This window comes from Stegodyphus dumicola, chromosome 4, assembly GCF_044657685.1.
Source record: "Stegodyphus dumicola isolate Sdum_Otavi_A_Nest chromosome 4, ASM4465768v1".
NCBI lineage: Eukaryota > Metazoa > Arthropoda > Arachnida > Araneae > Eresidae > Stegodyphus > Stegodyphus dumicola.
In genome coordinates, this window is record NC_140771.1 from 255,679,401 (window position 1) to 255,699,008 (window position 19,608).

The following is a 19,608-nucleotide window of genomic DNA, read 5'->3' on the forward strand; positions in this document are numbered from 1 at the left end:
TACACCTACGCAAAGAAAATTCTTTTGTTAGTTGAGACCAGAGGCTTTTCATATGAAATTTGTTCAGCACCAGCAACATGCAGGTGCGCTATATAAGGATTTTGCTTCGCATAACTTCTTTGAGAGCATGAGAGAAAAGCTCATACTCGACGATTCAAAGCATTACTGATTATGACCCCACCATTGACCACATTGTCAAAAGACCTAAAACGATACACCATAATCCTAAATGGTAATCTTGTATATATTTTCTTGTATATATTTTGCTATTATTTAATCAAGAATTATTTTATTTATCCAGGTTTAATGTATCTGAACTTTAAGAACTTTGCATATGCACGTGCCCTCTGCGGAGTTTCTTACTGCAGTACTCTATGATACGTCGAGAAAGACCACGTGACCACCTCTCAGAGTAGCCAAATCGAGAGCTCCTCCCTCAGTCAGAGGAATGCCGCTGAAGGAGAAGGACGCATTCAAGACCGCAGCTCTTTGCTTATCATCTTAACTGCCGTACCACTCCCACTTCTAGCCTTGATTATGGACTGCTTCAACTGTTTTTGGAACTGATTGCTATCTCTGACAACTATTTTCTAGATTATTACCGTTTGCCTAATTGCTTCAAACTTTTGACTACTATAATTGCATGTCGTTCACTTCCTGATTATGACCATTTGCTCTGTCAAAAATTGCCATTTAACTGCCATTGAAGAAAATCGCATGTGTCTCAGATGCAAGGCGTGTATTCACTGCTTATCTTACTTATTTTAATTGGCCACTGGCACTATTAAAACTGACAAGATTAAGACTCTTATGCAGTCAAGGCCTGCTTGTGATAGAAAAAGATCCGATCCAAGCTTAGAAATTACCCGGACATGTGGTTGAATGGGGTGGAAGTACGAGATTTTGATTTAGTGAAAGACTTTATTTTGACGAACCAAATTAAACGTCCTATAAACAATGAAATTCATCATGGTGATTGCCCGAACATATCTTCTGCTAAATTAGCCAAGATATTAGACAAATACAAAGCAGCACGAAGGTCCAAAAACAGACAGGTTTCGTTAAAAGCACTGAACAGGTCTCTAATTTTAAAGAAAAAACGAAAGGAGAATTTTCAGATCAAATACATTACAATGACGAGATTTAAAAAAAGAAGGCTGCTGAGAAATCTTCAAAAACCAGACAGCACCTACATGCTATGAATGCGATCTGGAGAATAATCTTTTAAAACAATACCTGCGATTAAAAGCTACAGCAGAAACTACTGAAGTCATACACAATTTGGATATATTAGGCACTCTGAACAGGTGACTTGATCCATATGTTAGTATTGTGAAAGTTAAAGATCAAAAGATAAAAATGTTTGCAGATATTGGATCCACTATTGACTACTAGAAATTTAACTTCCGGGTCATTTATTCTCCAATCAATAAAATTCTGAGTTCCATACTCAACGACCCCATTCCGGATATGAATTCCTGGGGTATTTACAGGATTCCTTGCCAGTATGGTTTAATTTACATTGGCAACTAAAAGAGCCTTAAGGCGCATTTCCACTACTGTGTACAAACGCGTTGCGTCAATTGAAGACACGCCTACGCCATCCGTACAAGCACTTCCACTGCCGCATATTCGTAGATTATTTTCATTTTCTACCGCTAGGTGTCACTGTAATATTTTGGCACCAAACAACCAGTTCGCGAGTTACGACGGTGAACATTTGAATTTTTCCCGCTTAAGCAAGTATTGTTTGTTTTGGATTTGATATGGATCCTGACTTAAAACACAGAAAAGTTTCGTTTACTAAATTCCATGTTATTGGAAATTTTTATTTCTGCTTATGAACTGCAAAAGGAAAGTACGCTAGCAATTTTTAGGTAAGTAAGGTTATAAAGCATATTATAAACATCACTAACTGCATAGAAGCTGAAGTAAATTTTAAAAATTTCTTTGCATTTCTAGAAGCCTTAAATATTAATGAAATAATATATATATTATTAAAACTAAAATGTGCTGTTAATGAAAAAATAAACAAATAAATAAGATAAAAAAGTTAAACAAATTGAAAAATAATTGGTACTTGCAGAGCAACTGTAAAGAAAGGTTCACAATATTTACACAAAATTTGCTATGCTCATATACCGCTGACTTCAGGGTCATAGCTGAATAATTTATTAGAAATCTCATTTGTTTTAAAATGCACCATGGGCAGTTATATTTTATGCATAATCCATAAAATATTATTTTTAAGTTAAAAATTTTTTATTCATATCTCTTTTTATAGAAGAAGTTATAAAAATAAGATTTTTCTTTTTATATATGCACACATTAGGTAAAGAAAATGGAAATCTCTAATTAATTCCTGCGCTTCTGCTGGAGAGGAATGAATTTAAAAGCAATTATTATAGTAATTTTTTGTTAAAAAATGTTCAAGGCAATAATACTGTCTCACGTTAATTGAAAGTTTAGAGCCATAAACATCCCAAAGTCTGAGCATATGTATGTACATTCCCATAAAAGTGAAAATCACATATATGTACACATATATGTACAGGGTTTCAAAAGAATAAATAGTAAAGTTAAATTAAATTTAAATAATTCTCTTGTGCTATTGCTGCACCGAATGAAATTCGAATTAAACAAACATTCTCTATTCGTAAAAAGCAAATTACAAATTAATTAAATTTTTATGAAATTTAATGCAAACAAATAAATGATTAATTATTGCTGTGAACTAATCTACAATATCATTTAAATTCTGAGAGCATATGCAAATCAAATGCAAGTGTCAAAACCCATGAATAAATATATAATTCCAAAAATCTATTTATCCTATTATTTACTTATGCATTTTTATAAATTTTTTGGATTAATAAATTTTTGGAATTATATATTTATTCATGGATTCTGATACTTGATACTTGATTCTGATAATACATATGCTCTCAGAATTTAACCCTTTCACTGCGCATCCCGCGATTTCCATGGGCAACATAAAAGTAGCAAAATTTGCGCAACCTGCGATTTCCACGAGGATGAATTTTTGTCAACTATTTAACTGTGCAACTCGCTCTTTCCCCGTTCAAGGTTTCCTTTCGGCTTTTCTGTGATGTTTAACGGTTTATTTATATATAGGCTAACAGATGGTGTTAGTTGTCCACATTTCCGCCAAATATATACAAGAATATGTAATGTAGCATTTTGCGCGCGCTTTTCAGAGTTCAAAGATGTCTGGTAGGAAGCGTTTCGCGAGTGATATAACCTATATTCCTGACAATATTTCCGACACTGATAGTAGTTCTGACTCTGATTTCAAGTATATTGAAGATAGGTATAGCAAAACTAATGAGAATTTCTCGGATCCTCTGCAGATGGTGATGAATCTCAAAATTCAGTTTCTATTGAAAACGTTCGACAGTGGCACAAAGTTTATATGCAAAATATTACATTATGCAAATATTTTTATTAGCATATATGTTTTACCTTTGTATTTTATAAAATAAATCATAATTTAACCAATACTAATTTTCAAAATTTTCCTTTTATATCATTATTCTTCATTTTCACTATTCTGACAACCTTTTTCTATGATCTAATTCTATATTGAAAAAAAATTCTTTTACAAAAATTTTTTGTATATTTTAACTCTAAAATTTTTTTTATATATATTTTAACTCTAAAATATATGTAGATTTGAAATATGTAATAAAAAAATATACGAAATTTTTTAACCTAATTTGATCAAAAAAGTATGCAGCGAGAGGGTTAAATGATATTGTATATTAGTAGCAATAATTAATTATTTCTTTGTTTGCATTAAATTTCATTTAAATTTAATTAACTTTAAATTTGCTTTTTACAAATAGAGAATGTTTGTTAAATTCAAATATATATGTTAAGTGTATGCTTTAAATTCGTATTATATAATTTTCAAAATTTTTGCGGGGAAAATTTAAATAAATAAGAGCATTTATAAAACATTATGTTTAATGCATATAATAATAGAAATAAATTATAAAACACAAATATAGAGCAAATTGGAACAAAAAGCTAACAAAGTTGCAGACAGGGTGGAAAAACCATATGGGATTCGAACTCACGACCCCGAAAGTTAAACCTTGTTAATGTCAGCTTTACCACTAAGCTAACATCATATGGGAATGATATGCATATTTTGGCTTATATACATCAAGTAAATCAATTCTTAAAAACTAAAATTTTTTGTCCTATTTCAGTGTGCTATTGTCTAAAAAATTCACCAGAGTTTGTTCTTCAGCTTCTAGTACATTTTTTACAAAAAACATTATCTTTTAATATGGCGTTCCGATTGAAGTTAAATGGGCTGCTAAAAATATATTTCATGTGCTTACAAATATATGTTAGACAAAAAGATATATTTATAACTAGAGAAATACAAATTTAACATACGCTTTAATGCAATGGAATATTTAAAAGGCTATCAAATTTAATTTATAATTAAAGTTTTTAGTTTTTACCTGTTTCAAAAGGAAAAAATAACAAATCTTTTAATGCTATATCTGATTTGCTATGGCAGTTTGATATAGTCAGGCATTCATTTTCATTAAAAGTAAATGTGTATGCAGAACTAGGAAATAATTGTCAGGACAAATTTTGCTATTTCATGGACTTGAAATTATAATTTTTGCTGCTGATTTTCTCGAACTGAATTTCTTGAATGCCTGGCTTTATCTGCGAACAAGTAGTGTAGTTGCAGTTATCTTATTTTTCTTATAATTTTTAACTAAATTCAGCTGATTGCTGACTTTTTCAGCACACAGATTTCTCACTATAATGTTAATTCAGAAATAAGTATTTTTTTGCAAAACATTCTTTTCCTAAGCAAGCGTTCATCACTACTTCTGCTGCCATTAATTTTTTTGTGACTACACCTGACTGCTCCTGTTTTACCACGTGATACAATGCATCCGCAAACATACGGATAGAAGTTGAACATTGTTGAACTCCATCTGTACGTCATCCGTCACCACACATCGACCACATTGCAGATGTCAATCAAAGTGAATTTGGTCGCTGATTGGAGAAATGCATACGCAGAAGTGGAAACGAGCCTTTAAAATTTCGCGTTGCCCAGCATGGTTAGAAAATCACACTTTCATTTTTTCTGCAGCGAAAATTATTCAAAAAATATTTTCCATTGTTAAACCGGATTTTCTAGAGGCATTCCACATTCAAAGAAAATCTTTTTGTTCTAGTTAACGACCCTAATTCCAATGCATCTTTGCCTTTAAAGAAATTATGTTTTAGTTCTGGTTTCATCAACAGATGACGCCAGTAGGTTGATTCTGGTTCAATCTTTTTATCTTATTTAATCACTATACCTTATCTTGTTTATTTGCCCTTTTGCAGCTGAGGATGATGGCTCGGTAAAACTATCGAAACTAGTCCTGTGAAAATTTTAAAATATTATGCTGATTTTTGTTGTTTGACTTCTAAATTAATACTTGTTCGGCGTGTAATTGTATCTTAATTAGACCGCCATATTCGAAACTTCAATACTGGGGCACAATCGCTGTTACATAGTGTTAGACAAAATTTTTGGCTAATAAGTGGATGCAATCTTGCTAAAAAGATCGTAAGAGAATGTGTAATGTGTGCCAAAGTAAAACCAATATTTCAAGATCAAAAGATGGGTAATTTACCATTAGAGAGACTAAATCCATCCTTTCCCTTTAACCACACTGATGTTGAATTTGTGGCCCTTTTGGTATAAAATATACAACTCAGAGGAAGAGCATAGTGCACAAGATTTATGTTGTAATTTTTGTTTGCCTCTTGACTTGTGCAGTCCATCTAGAAACCGTTTCAAATTTCTATACAGAATTATTCATTGCAGCCTTAAAATGATTTATTTCTAGAAGAGGGAAATATGCATCCATATTTAGCAACAATGCTCGAAATTTTGTTGGGGCTACAATGAACTGAAGCAACTATATCATTTGGTGAAATACCCTGATGAATTCTTAACCAAATATCTGACATCTGAAAAGATTCGTTGGAGTTTTATCTCTCCTAGGGCTTCTCAATTCGGAAGTATTTGGGAGACAGGTGTTAGGTCGTTTAAATGTTATATTAAACATGCAGCTGGGAGGTTGATTTTTACACTTGAAGAGTTTCTTACCATTTTGAACCAGACTGAAGAAATTTTAAATTCACATCCAATATCCCCTCTGTCGAATGACACCAATGATTTAGAAGCACTGACAACCACACACATTTTAGTCGAGCGACCTTTAACATATATAACAAAGCCTGATCTTACTGATTTTTTGGATAATTTTTTTTTTTTAATCATCAGAAAAGCGCTGGCAGCGCACTACTAAAGTAATCCAATATTTGTGGAAAAGGTGGCAAAATGATTACATCAGTCATTTACAGCAATGTTTAAGTGGTATTTTTCTAAGGGTAATGTTAAAAAGGGCACATTAGTTTTAGTAAAGGAAGACAATATGCCCATTTTGACTTGGTTACTGGAGAAAGTAGAACTAATTTATGGTAAGGATAAAAATGTTAGAGTTTATGTTGTAAAAACCAAGACAGGTCTTTTAAAAAAGGCCAATATAACTAAATTAGCTGTACTACCAGTAGCTGTTACATAAGTTTAATGCATATTTGCAAAGTTAAAAAAAAAATTTATATATACTCTGTTTTTGAATTTATATTTTGTACATTTCAAGTTCTGTGTTTTATTGTTTATTGCTTTTTTCATGTGTATCAATTTAAATTTTTTGTTATGTATGATTTGGACAATATGGTAATTTAGAACTGTTAATTTTGGTCATTGTTAACTGTGTAACAAATGCCCAACCAGGGCAGCAAATTAACACAGAAGCGAAGTGCCGCCAGGATCTAATGAGAGTATTGTTTAACTGGAGTGATCTGGCAACCACGAGTGAAAATGAACACTGTGGAAAGCTAGCCGCAATTGAGGGTGAGCTAGTAATTCAAGTTTCTGATATATGTTAAGGTGTGGATGGGAAGAATGTCTATCCAAATAGAATACCTAAGTTCTCATGTATGTGTGTATAATTCTGTTAACAGATGTAATAGTAAAAATTCTACAATCCATTAAATTTATTTGTGAATTCCGTGAATATTTGTGTGATTAAGTTCTACTCTCGAACAGACTAACTGTCTGATGTGTTTTTCACACAAAATTATTGACTATTACTTATAGTCCTCTCATCCTGAATACTTAAGACAGGTTGCTATTGAAGTGATTAATAGAATACAGTCAAAAGTCTTTAATCCGGACGTCCATAATCCGGACCTCAAAGCTACAAACTTTCTGCGCATGTGTCAACGCATAATGCGTTAATGCATGCTCATAATACGTTTACGCATGCGCGTTTAATGTATAATGGACGGTATAAGCTAAGCTAAAATTATCTACTTCAGTTAATGTTGGAGATCGCGTTGTTCCTTAATCTTCTAACTGAATCTGGCTTATTATTTTTTGCAGACTGTTATTATGTTTTGTAGACTGTTATGTTTTGCAGACTGTTATTATTTTTTGCAGACAATTTTATAAAAGTAAGCTTGAACTTTCGATTATGTCAAAAAAATTTCCGATTCTAGAGCAGGGTTCATAGCCACATATTAGTTAAAAAAATAAGCACCTATAAGCACTTTTCAAGCACATTTTAAGAAAAAAAATAAGCACCTGTCTCATTACATTATACACAACTGCATAACCTTAAAAATTAGACTATATGATTAAAATATGAGAAATGTAGTATTTATTAAGAGAGAATAAAAGCATTACCTCAACCATGGAAAATAATTACTTTCTTTTTTTTCAAATTTTAAATAACAGTTCAATTTACAGAACTAGTTTACAGTGAGAGGGAAAAAAAAACTATGCAGAACTAAACTATATTAGAAGATTTAATGCTGAAATTTCAGTTCAAAATAGAGAAAATAAATAATAATAAGGCATATTTATTGTATTCACTTGGAACCTAATAATAAATACAAGTTATTTTTCCACTCATATTGATATTTAAATAATTTAAATCTAAATTCTGAACATTTTTTAAATTTTCATTGTATATCAGTTTTCCCTTAACAGATATTGCAAGCAAAGTAATTTAAGTAAAAAAGAGGAACATTTCTGAAATCAGAAGACAGAAATTTGCTTCATGCAGTCATCCTTTAACAGTAAAAGCTTAACTAACCTGCATACTTGGAAATTGGCGAATATTCGGATAATCGAGCGTAATTTGAAAAAGAGGAGCGGAGGAGGGGGAGACTATAGCCGCTCTTTAGATTTTTCCGCTAAATAAATGTTTTGACATTTCGATATGTGCATCATATAAAAATAAACCAATGGAACTGAAAAATATTCTGCTTAGCAAGCACAGTAAAACTCTTTTAAGTGTTCATAAACAAATCTCGGACAGAACATCAAAATTAATTATCTCTGCAAAATATCGAAACGTTATTGTGCAATACGTGTGTCGTAATTCTTCCCTACGTGATATTATGCAATCGGAATCAACAGCTGCCGGTATTGGGAGAATAAAAAACTAAATAACTGGGGTGTTTTTCATTCTAATTTTCAACAGACGGCGTTAAATTTCCGGAATAGAATCATTCTTCGCTTTGGTTGGTAGACCGCAGAACTTTTAGGCCTATTCAATCCAGATTGGAAAGTGGAGGGGGAAAAAAAAAAGTCTGTTGCTTGTTTTGCAGCGAACTGTATCAGTTTCAATATTCGAAATTTTGCAGAGAAAGGGAAGAAACTCCCAATCTTCGTACTGTATAATGTATTGGCCAAAAAAATGAAATTATTTTGACTTTTCGATTACTTTTCCTTTATTTAAGCATTTCCGAATCTTATTCCTTAGAATTTCCGAATCTTATTCCTTAGAAAGCTATTCTGTGTTAAAACACAACCATTTTGGAAGTTTACTATACTTCAGCAGTTTCTGCAACTATGTTATTATAAACATTCATACATATGCTCATAATATAAGCATAATAATCATAATAAACACGAATATGAACTGACCAAGCAGAACGAGAATGCAAATTATTAAGATCTTGATAGAAATTCAAACGTGTGTAGTACTTGGGTGGGAGGAAAAAAAATGCTGAATATACTGGAATTTTCTACTTCTTTCGCAATTCTTTGACCAATAGAACGACGGGCACCTGCCTCTACTCTTCGTGCACACCAAAGGTTATGTTAATACAGAGAAAAGGAGAAAAGCTATTTCCGGGAGTATGATTCACCATCTGACATTCCATTCCATATTAGGAAAAGTTGTTTATTTAGTTTCGGCTTTGGTATGGGGAAAAATAGCATGTCCAAAGGCACTAAATCAAAAGCAAAAAACAAGTACTAAAAAAAAAAAAAAAAAAAAAAAAGAGGGGGTGGGGGGCTTTACAGAAGAAGTAAGCACCTATAAGGGCCTTTATATTTTATTTTCAAATATAAGGACTTATAAGCACTTATAAGGACCGCTACGAACCCTGTGGAGCTACCAAAGGATGTACAAAGTGAAAGCATGTTTCGATGTCCATCAAACAAAAAGTGGAATTGCTGCAAAAAATGGATAAAGGCATATCCTTTGATTCTCTAACCATTCCAAAATATGTTTATCAATTGCACGCTGCTCTGCTGGGGGGGGGCGATGCAGCACGCAATGAACTGGAGGTTGATGTGTCAGCATATCTTCAGGGCAGATTTTTTTATTTTTATTCGGCTTATAAATAATTCCTTACTAAATGTAGTATTTCATCTTGATGTACTCCATCTTTGATATGATTAAAAATAAAATTCCTCGTCATTATAAATATCACGAATAAACATCAAATAGTTTTCTGGTTGCATTCTTCTAATTTCGACTATGCGTAATGTATGCTTTACGCATGCGCGCGTTGAAAGAAATGTTTAATAAAGTAAACAAATAAATATTAAGCTTTTTTTTTTGTAAATTTTGATACCCTTTAGATCATAATAGATCTTTATTTCATAAATTACGGTTTCATATTTTTAATTTTATAATTTCTGCATGCCATCTTACCAGATTTAAACTGATGATCTATAATCCGGAATCGCCGAAGTCCCGACGAGTCCGGATTAAAGACTTTTGACTGTACTTGTTGAGACAGTTCTGATATATACAAACGGCAGTAAGAATGAACATATACAGAATTTGGTAGCAGGGCTTTTATTAAATCTGGAATTGAATAAATAACTCTCAAGCACAGAAATACCAATTTTTGTTTCATTTTCAGCTTTGACTTGATTGCTATTGATTTGGCTTTGGACTTTTTATTTGGATTTGGTTTTAGAGTGATGTTTATCAAGGGAAACCTGGATCCTTATGAAGAGCCGAAGTGTAATCCAATACCTAGATAACTACAGAAATATTAGAGACCTGAGAGGTATTAAAATTATTGAAAAACTCAAGACCTTGTCCCATTCTTCTATCCTCCATCTACAATGGATCTCATGTAAATCTGAAATATAACGATGTAGTTGATAGACTAGCAAAGTAGGCTACTTCTGTGGCTCCGGTTTATGCTGAACTTTAGACATACATTGAACTATACTCAAGAAGAAAGGCTTAACCCTCTCAGCAGCACAGGATTTTAGATCCATCATGAAGACCGGCATTTAAAGAGATCGTCATGAAGACCGGCATTTAAAGAGATCGTCATGAAGACCGGTATTTAAACAGCATTTATTAATTGAGTTTGTATTACTTATTTTAGTCTGTATTTTCAAAAACTTACATTCATTAAGATGATATTTACATTATTAAAGAAACTAAGAAAGCAAAATATCTTAAATTATAATCTAATGTATGCCAAGTAGCAAAACTTCTGATGACCGGATAAAACCGGTCATAATGCTCAAAGGGTTAATTAACAATTCTTGGAGGTAGCTATCGACATACTCATGATATTATAGTATAGGTCCTGGTACTGCCGTTGGTTTCAAGGGTTTCAGGAAGGCTTAAATGGCTCTGGCTTGCTTGATTTTGGGACATTTAAGAATCCTCAGATATTTCCATGGTACTAAAACTTTTCCCACTTGTGCCAAATGTAAAAAACCATGAAGCTACTGTGCAACATTTACTAAGTTGTGTTGCCTTGGTGCATGAAGATCTGCGAAGAGACCTAATTTAGTGTTGGAAGTTATGAAGGCAAATGAACTTATGGATCTGATCTAATTCAGATCAGAGGGATTAGTAAGAAGGAGGAGCCATCAATAATAGCAAGCATCACTGTACATGCTAATAAATCATGAGCCTTACCTTTTTTCAACTAAAATGAATCTTATGTATATATCAAAAACTGAAATAAATTTAAAATATACAAAAAGCAAATTCTTTCATTCCTTACAAAAGTTCACCAATAGGTGAACAGCAAAGTCAACAATCAACAGTTATGCCTTATTCAGTAACCGAAAAATAGAAACAGTAACAGTACACAGGAATTTATGTGGTTCTTCCATATGTGAAAATGCAATTTTCACATTCTTAAAAGCTGTTTCTCGTAAAGTAGCCAATCTTAAAACATAATAATAAAACTCAAATAATTTTTGCCATTTCTCACTTTGAAATATGACAGCAAATAAAAAATATATCCTTCTGAAAGGTTAAGTTATGTGAATATGGTAAAGCAAACGAAGGTTATCTGCCTAGAAAGGGATATGCCTTCATGGAAGAATTTCTAAGATAAACTGGCTTGTATTCATGTTACATATAATTGCTCTGAAAGAAAATTTTACTTACAACTTCATGAATATTCCCGTATCCTAACATGTCCAATATATGATCAACTTCATTCTCACTTCCTGAGGATTCCGATTCGTTACCTTCTAGAGCTATACCCACTTCTGCTATTTCCTGTTGAAAGTATTATTATACAAAACAAGCAGTATTAATATAAAATTGAAACAATTTCAATACAGATCCAAAAACCTAAGTACAATTAATTTTTATTTTATTGTAAATATATGCGCTTAATATCATTAACATCTAAAAATATTTAGCAATTTATTTTAACAAATACATTTTCTTGAAGACGGTCAGTAAGGGGGGAAAAAAATCAATCTTCATTTCAGGTTATGGTTAGTGATTTTAGGTAAACATTCAAGTTGATAGTAGTTAAATGAGTGATAAGTTCAAAACTATTAAATGGTTGACTTGATGGAATATAGTAATTTTTTTTAATACCTTTGAGAAGTGGTTCTTTGGGAGAGAATTTCAGAGCTTTAGGGGGAAATTCAGTCAGCCTTTTTATTTAGCTGTTAGTATTTAGTTTTTTGCCAGTATTAGTACTTAGTCAAGTTCTAGTACTTATCAACATTTTTTATAAAACACATTAAAAATAATCTACTAAATAAATGTATATTTTTAGTTTTGGAAAGGAATGATGATCTTTCTCTAGCAATGGTGAAAGCGGTACATAGGGCAAAACAGGTTGAAAACCACTTCTTCAGAGCTTAAATCTGCTGCATGATGGAATATAGCAGTTATTTTTAAAACCTTTGAGAAGGGGTTCTTAGGGGGAGAATTTAAGAGCTTTAAGGGGAAGTTCACTCAGGCTTTTATTTAGCTGTTTTTTTTTTTTTTTTTTTTTTTTTCAGTATTAGTACTTAATTCTGGTATTTATCAACACTTTTCATATTTTTGTTTACAAAACACATTAAAAACAATCTAAATCTACATAAATGTATATATGTATTTTTCGAGTATTGGAAAAGAATGGAAGGAATGATCTTCTAGTAGTGGCGAAAACGGTGCATAGGGCAAAACAGATTGAGAACTACTGCTTCAGAGCTTAAATCTGCATATAGGGTTGTTTATTACAGCATAATTTAATGTTTAATCACTTTTAAACTTATAATGTACACTGCTGGCCATTAAAATTGCAACATCAGGAAGGAATGATCTGACGAACATCAAAATTACATGAAAGAAAGAAGAGGTTGCGCTATGCAAATAATTAGTATTTCAGCGCATTGGATAACGCAGAAGAGAGAAACGACTTCTGAAATACCGAATAGAAGAAACGTTGCATAATGGTTTCTCATTCAGAAAGCATTGTAAGGTTGGAGTTTGCTCAGAATATTGTGTTATGCCTCAAATAAGAAGAAAGGCTTACCAGCAACTGTCTGAATTTGATAGAGGCAAGGCCGTTGCCTATCAAAAGTGTGGATTATCTTTCTGTGATATCGGCCATTGCTCTGGTTGACATCCAATCATTCTCATGTGAATATGGAATCAATGGGTTGCTAAGGGTCATACTGAATGGCATGCAGGATTTCAATGCCCTCCTGTAAATATTGTCCTAGAGGAAAGAGACATTGTGAGGTCAGCCCTGCAAAACCGTATAACCATATCACATACCATTTATCAGGAAATGGGCATGCTTGCAGCATGTCCAGTATCCGCTCGTTTAGTACGTCACCATTTGGAGCAGCATGGACCATCAGCACTGCGACCATTACTTCAGCTTCCCTTGACAATGCAGCATAGAGAGAGACAGTGACTCTGGTGCGCTGGACCACAAAGCTGGATACAGAAGTGGCAAAATATTTTCTTTTCAGAAGAGTCCTGGCTCTGCATGTTGTATTTTTATGGCCGTATACGTGTCTGGAGGATCCGAGGAGACCACACATTGCCTGCTTGCACTCGATATCAGCATAGAGGCCCTGCACCTGGTGTGATGGTTTGGATAGATATTGGGTACATGACACGCACATCTCTAGTTAGGATTGATCACAATATTAATGCAGATCGGTACATTTCGGATATCTTGTATCCAGTTGTGCCCCATCTTCAAGGCCTGCCAAACGCAATCTTCGAATAAGATAATGCAAGACCACATGTTGCACGCCGTGTTCTGACCTTCAATACACAGGGTATCCAACTGCTACCCTCTACTGCACGGTCTCAAGATCTGTCACTCTATGAAAATGTCCGGTCATGGGTTTCTGAGAGACCAGCCTGCCTTCCCTATCCAGCTAATACGATTGATAAAGTGTGGAATAAAGTTGAAGCAGCATGGAATGAGTTGCCTGTTTCTGTCATCCAAGCCCAGTTCAACTTCATGCCTAAATGGGTAGGGCCATTTTAGCTGCCAGGTGTGACAGCTGTTTCTACTAATTTTGCACCACTGGTAAAGCCCAAACTGCTACAAATTTAATCAGTTTGTCTTTATGTCCCACTGTTTACATACAATTAATATCTTTTTTGCATTTGCTTCCCTTCATGGTGTTGCACATTTAATAGCCAGCAGTGTATTATAAAATAAAGAAATGCGATATTCTCTTTCACTGCAGATCAAAATAAAAGGATATACGAGGGCTATCCAGAAAGTAGATTACGTTTTGGAATAAAAAAATAAACAAAGTATAGGAAACAAATTTTATTATATACAGATGAAAGCCACACTCAAATACTACTTTTCTACATAGTCACCATACAAATTAAGGCATTTATCGTAGCGATGTACGAGCTTGGAAATTCCTTCGTCGAAAAATTCGGCCGCCTGCGCCTTCAACCACTTCGTTACCTCTTCTTGCCTTCCATCTTGCACAAAACTTGTGGTAACCAAGCTTTTTGCTGATGATTTCGTGCAACAAACTTCGCGAAATTTGTGGAAAACTCAAAGAAAGTTCCGTTATTGTGAAATTTCGATTTTCACGGACTTTAGCATCGACTTTTTCGAGAAGTTCGGCGGTCACTATGCTGGGTCTCCCACTTCGATCTTCGTCGTGAACATTGGTTCGGCCATTTTGAAATCTTATGACCCACTGACGCACTCCACCTTCAGTGATAATGTTGTCCCCATACACTTCACGAAGCTGCCGATAGATTTCTATCGGTTTACAGTTTTTTGCAGTCAGAAACCTTATTACTGAGCGCACCTCGCAGGATTTTCAATTAACGCAGACATTTCAAACCGTCACAGTATCTGAACGGAGCACAGCACGAACCTCTCACTAGCACGGCTAGATGCAGACTGAGCTGCGCAACGCTCTGACCCCAAGATGGCCGCGCTAGCCCCGCCCCTAGCGGACACAGACGGAAACGTAATCTACTTCCTGGATGGCCCTCGTAGATACAGTGAAATGTAATTTATTGAAAAATGATAAAAAATAATTTGTCCTTTTTTGTTATCAAAACAGGATCCAGAAATGTATGTAAGTACGTGTATACACATAGATACATATGTACCGTAATTTCCGGAAGAAAGGCCGCATCAGCGTAAACGCCGCACTCGAGAAAAATGGCGGGAAAAAAATTAAAATTACTCAGAAACGCTGCATCAGTGTAAACGCCACAATAGATTAAATTGCGCATGACATCGTCGTGGGCCGTATACATGCAAAAACTCAACCTAAGTCCTGATATATGACATACCAGTTAAGAAAAATGCATGAAATGAAACCATAACTCAAAAATAAATTAAAGGTAAGAAATGTATAGCTTCTGTGTTGTTTAGAGACATTTTCAAAAATTTTCCGCTCCCTAATTAAAAACTATCCAACAAGTACTTGTACCCAAACTGATGGGATCTGTATTTGGCAGAATGCCAAGAAAAATTCATTCATGCTGAAGGGGAAATACATCAGAGTTCGTTATTTCGAGGCAGGTGGAGTCGTGTCTGCCTTTGAAAAAAATTGCAGAAAAGGCAGGGGTGGGGAGAGGATGGGTCCTGGAAGATTCATTGAATGGCAGAGAAGAGTGACTATTCAAACTGATGAGAATGTTGATTTGAAAGTGGGAAGAATGTTATTGTTCTGAGATCTCGTTTAGGGTGAATACGGCATGTAGGTCTGTTCAAGGGAAAGAATGTAAACAAAATAATGTTCGCAAAAAGCAACTGAGTGGTCTTTTGTGTGGGAACAGCACCAGTCTATGCACAATGACAAGGCCATCCAAACTATGTACAATGACCATCAAAGGAAATATTTTATTTTTAGTCCACCTAAACGCCGCACCCGCTGAAAATTTAAGTTTTAAACACGTAAACGCCGCGGCGTTTCTTCCGGAAATTACGGTACATACAAGCACATACATGCATATCTGCATCTGGTCCTGATAATATAAAAATACCAAAATATTTGTTCAAATGAATTATTTAGCATAACTTAACGATGTGTGCCAGTTAATTAATCTCATTATATTGAATTCAAAGTTAAATTTATAGAAATTTTAAAATGATGGAGAAGTGAACTCATTTGTTTTGAAATTTGGTATTTCTTTGTTATAGTGACCTCCAACCATATTTGGTGATTACAGATTTGCGGCAAGATATCAGCTATAATTTCGCCAAGTTTGTAAAGCATAAATGGAAAAAGAAACAGCATAATATAATAATTAACAATACTCACATATCATTTCGTAAGAATTTTTTTAAGAATCATTCTTATTGTTATTTTATCACACGTAAGTGTTTCATTCAACTGCAGCACTTTCACATGTTTGTTACACCATTTCATGGACATAAATCTTCTGCCCAAGAATACATAAATTTAATAGCAGTGACAAATGATATTCAGAAACTTCTGAACCAATTTCTAACATGGAGGCCCTTCTTTTTGCAATTTTTAACATTGCACCACCATTTGGTTTCATCGTATATTTCATGCTGTCGTCATTTCCGCACACTCGTTTGTCAGGTAAAAGACCTCTCTCTTAAAAAAATTGTATGGCATCCACCTCATTACTTGGTAAATTAAAGATTGTTAACCTTAAATTAATGGGGGGGATGAAAAATAAACAATGTGAATTTGAAAATCGCATCAAAAATGAATAATATCAAAACAGACTCCCAGACCAAAAACGCAACACAGTGCTAATATACAATTAAATGGTGAGGCATAAAAACATGCAGTTGATGCTAACATACAACCACATGGTGAGGTATAAGATAAAGTAGTCAGATTTTGGAGAAACATCTCAGCTGATTGGGGATTCAATCTCAGGGAGAAGATAACAAAGAAGTACCCAAAATTTCCTTTAATATGTTAGATGTCACCTAAGATAGAAATAAAATCTCACATATTGTTTTCAAAAAATTTACCAAACTACTAATCAAGTCGACGATTTGCATGCCATTTTTTCAAAAGTCTATTTTTCGGATTCTGGAGGATTTGAGAAAGTATTTGGCAGCCTAAGGCACCTTCCCCCTTACACATACCGAAAAAAAAAAAAAAAAGAGATAGGAAAAAATTTTCCTTTTTTTTTTTGCCAGCTTTAAAAGCAGTCCTAATCTTTAGCATGACAGTTTACATTACATTCAGGTTCTGAAGAACCTCCAATAGTATTTGGCCCTCCCCTACTATCTACCAATCAACGACTACTTTCGTTTCTCACTTTGATGATGTCTGAGTCATAATTAATGAATACTGATTGCTCTTACAAATTAACTTTAAATAAAGTTTACACCCCCCCCCAAATTCTAACATCTATCCGTTGGACAATATATAGTTGCCATATTTGCATATCTCTTGCATTAATCTATGTAAACCAATTAGCTTTGTATGTAATCCAATTACCATAAATATTTGGTCTACCAGAAAGTTCTTTCTGCTTTTGGAAGAAAACAAAATACAAATTTTTCTTACCATCAATAAATTTTATTAAATAATTTAATTGCCATTATTATTAATAACTTCTCGCCAGCGTGAGGGCAATTTGAATATCCCATTTCTGAAAAATGTTGTATCTTTTGATGCGAAAAATTGAACCAGTCCTTGTTTGATATCTTCTTCATTTCTGAATTTTTTGCCTTTCATGAAATTTTGTAAGGACAAAAACAAGAGATAGTCGGAGGGTGCTAAGTACGGGGAATATGGTGGATGCAACAGAATTTCCCAGCCTAGTTCTGCAATTTTTTTGACGAGTTCCCAAAGCAGCATGTGGCATGGCCTGATCATGATGCAGTATGATGTCCTTCCTAATGAACAACGCCATACTCTTTTCTTGAGCTGCTGTCTTTAAATTATCCAGTTGCTGACAATACTTCTCCGAATCGAGTGTTTCATTCAGTTTTCAAAGCTCATAATGTATTGGTCCTCAAATGTCCCATTATATACACAACATTCTCTTATTCAGAGTCAAATTCAGTTTAGAGATGGAAGGGCTAGGTTTTCCGGATTCACAATATGCCCTTTTACTAATGATGTTTTCGCAGGTAATCCACTTTTCATCCCCAGTTATCTGGTTCAAGAAGGGTTCGATTTTGTGCATATGATGACTCGATAATCCAAATTCTTCTAACTTAATGTGGCACCCATCTTGAATATTTCCACATCAATACTATCTTCCAAATATGGTCCGAAATGGCTTGTTGAGCTGAATTTAACCTCCCTGCGATCTCCGATGTTGTCAGAAAAAGATCTAGCTTCAACACTGTCTTAACGACATCATCAATCACAGATAGTCACCCAGAACGTGGCTTATCAGAAAAGTCCAATCACCAGTTTCAAATTTTTCTAACCATCATGTGCATGTCCTATTAAAAACTGTACCTTCACCAAACATTTTCAATAAATATTTCTACATGCTTCTTTAGCATTTCTTCCTTGTTGAAATTCATATAAAATACAGTGGCGTAAAATAAACTTCATCAGTAGCCATGAGTACACTATCACTTCACAGTTAAAACTAATATGAATCAACTTTGTTAGAGTAAATTTGCTGTCAGTATGTATAGATTAAGTGATAAAAATAGAGAGCCGAACATGCGCCAAATAAATATGTGCTTACGTGTCAAAAACTGTTGTTGTAGAAACAAACAGAACTTTCCAGTAAACCGAATAATTAGATCCTCCAATGTGGGCTAAAACTTTTCATACCAGAAAGAATACTTTTTTTCATTATCCTTTAATTCTGATAAGCAGTATGAAACAATCACATTACAGTTCAGATAACTTAAAACACGTGAAGTGCTTTATACAACATTGTAATGTGTAGGTAATAATTTATATTGACTAAAATCTAAGGCACTAGATGTAGTAGACTTGCACATGTGCTGAAATTAAACATGATAAATATCAGGGACAGTAAAATTTAGAGGAATAAATTTCATTGAATTTAAATAATTAAATTAATTATAAAGAAGAATATGCTTTTAAAAGGTTTATATTTTTTTAAACACACATGACAATATTTTGTCACTGTATTGATCTTAGCAATGTCTATAGTAATTTCTTAGGATTAGTAACAAATTCGATCTTCTGGGAATCTTTTTTGAATAGAATTATTATGATACGTTAAAAAATATAATACAATGGCATGAACGTTTATACAATAATAAAATTATAAAAAATTACTCACAATGATTAATCAATCAAAATTACAAGAGTAGTTCTAGTAATTTTAAGCTTAATCACAATGATTAAGCTTAAAATGGTCGAAAACAATCACAAAGAGTGTGAAAGAAAAATGAACATTTGGTTAAATTAAAGTTGCATAAGGAAGTAAACAGTATTATAATAAAATGATATCAATGTGAAGAAATAGTAAATCTGTACGAATAAACAAAAATTTCTATTGGGTTAATGGAAAAGTTTGTCTTGTTTCTTTTTTTCTT

General features: G+C 33.5%; 1 protein-coding gene across 1 annotated transcript in view; it reads right to left on the minus strand.

The window, feature by feature from the left end:
- The window catches only part of LOC118184104 (cellular tumor antigen p53-like), a 93,598-nt gene that overhangs the window by 71,846 nt on the left and 2,144 nt on the right, over positions 1-19,608 (minus strand). The window contains exon 2 of the mRNA XM_035353752.2: positions 11,790-11,903. Within this exon, the coding sequence (XP_035209643.1) occupies positions 11,790-11,903 (114 nt within the window). The remainder of the gene's footprint in view (positions 1-11,789; positions 11,904-19,608) is intronic.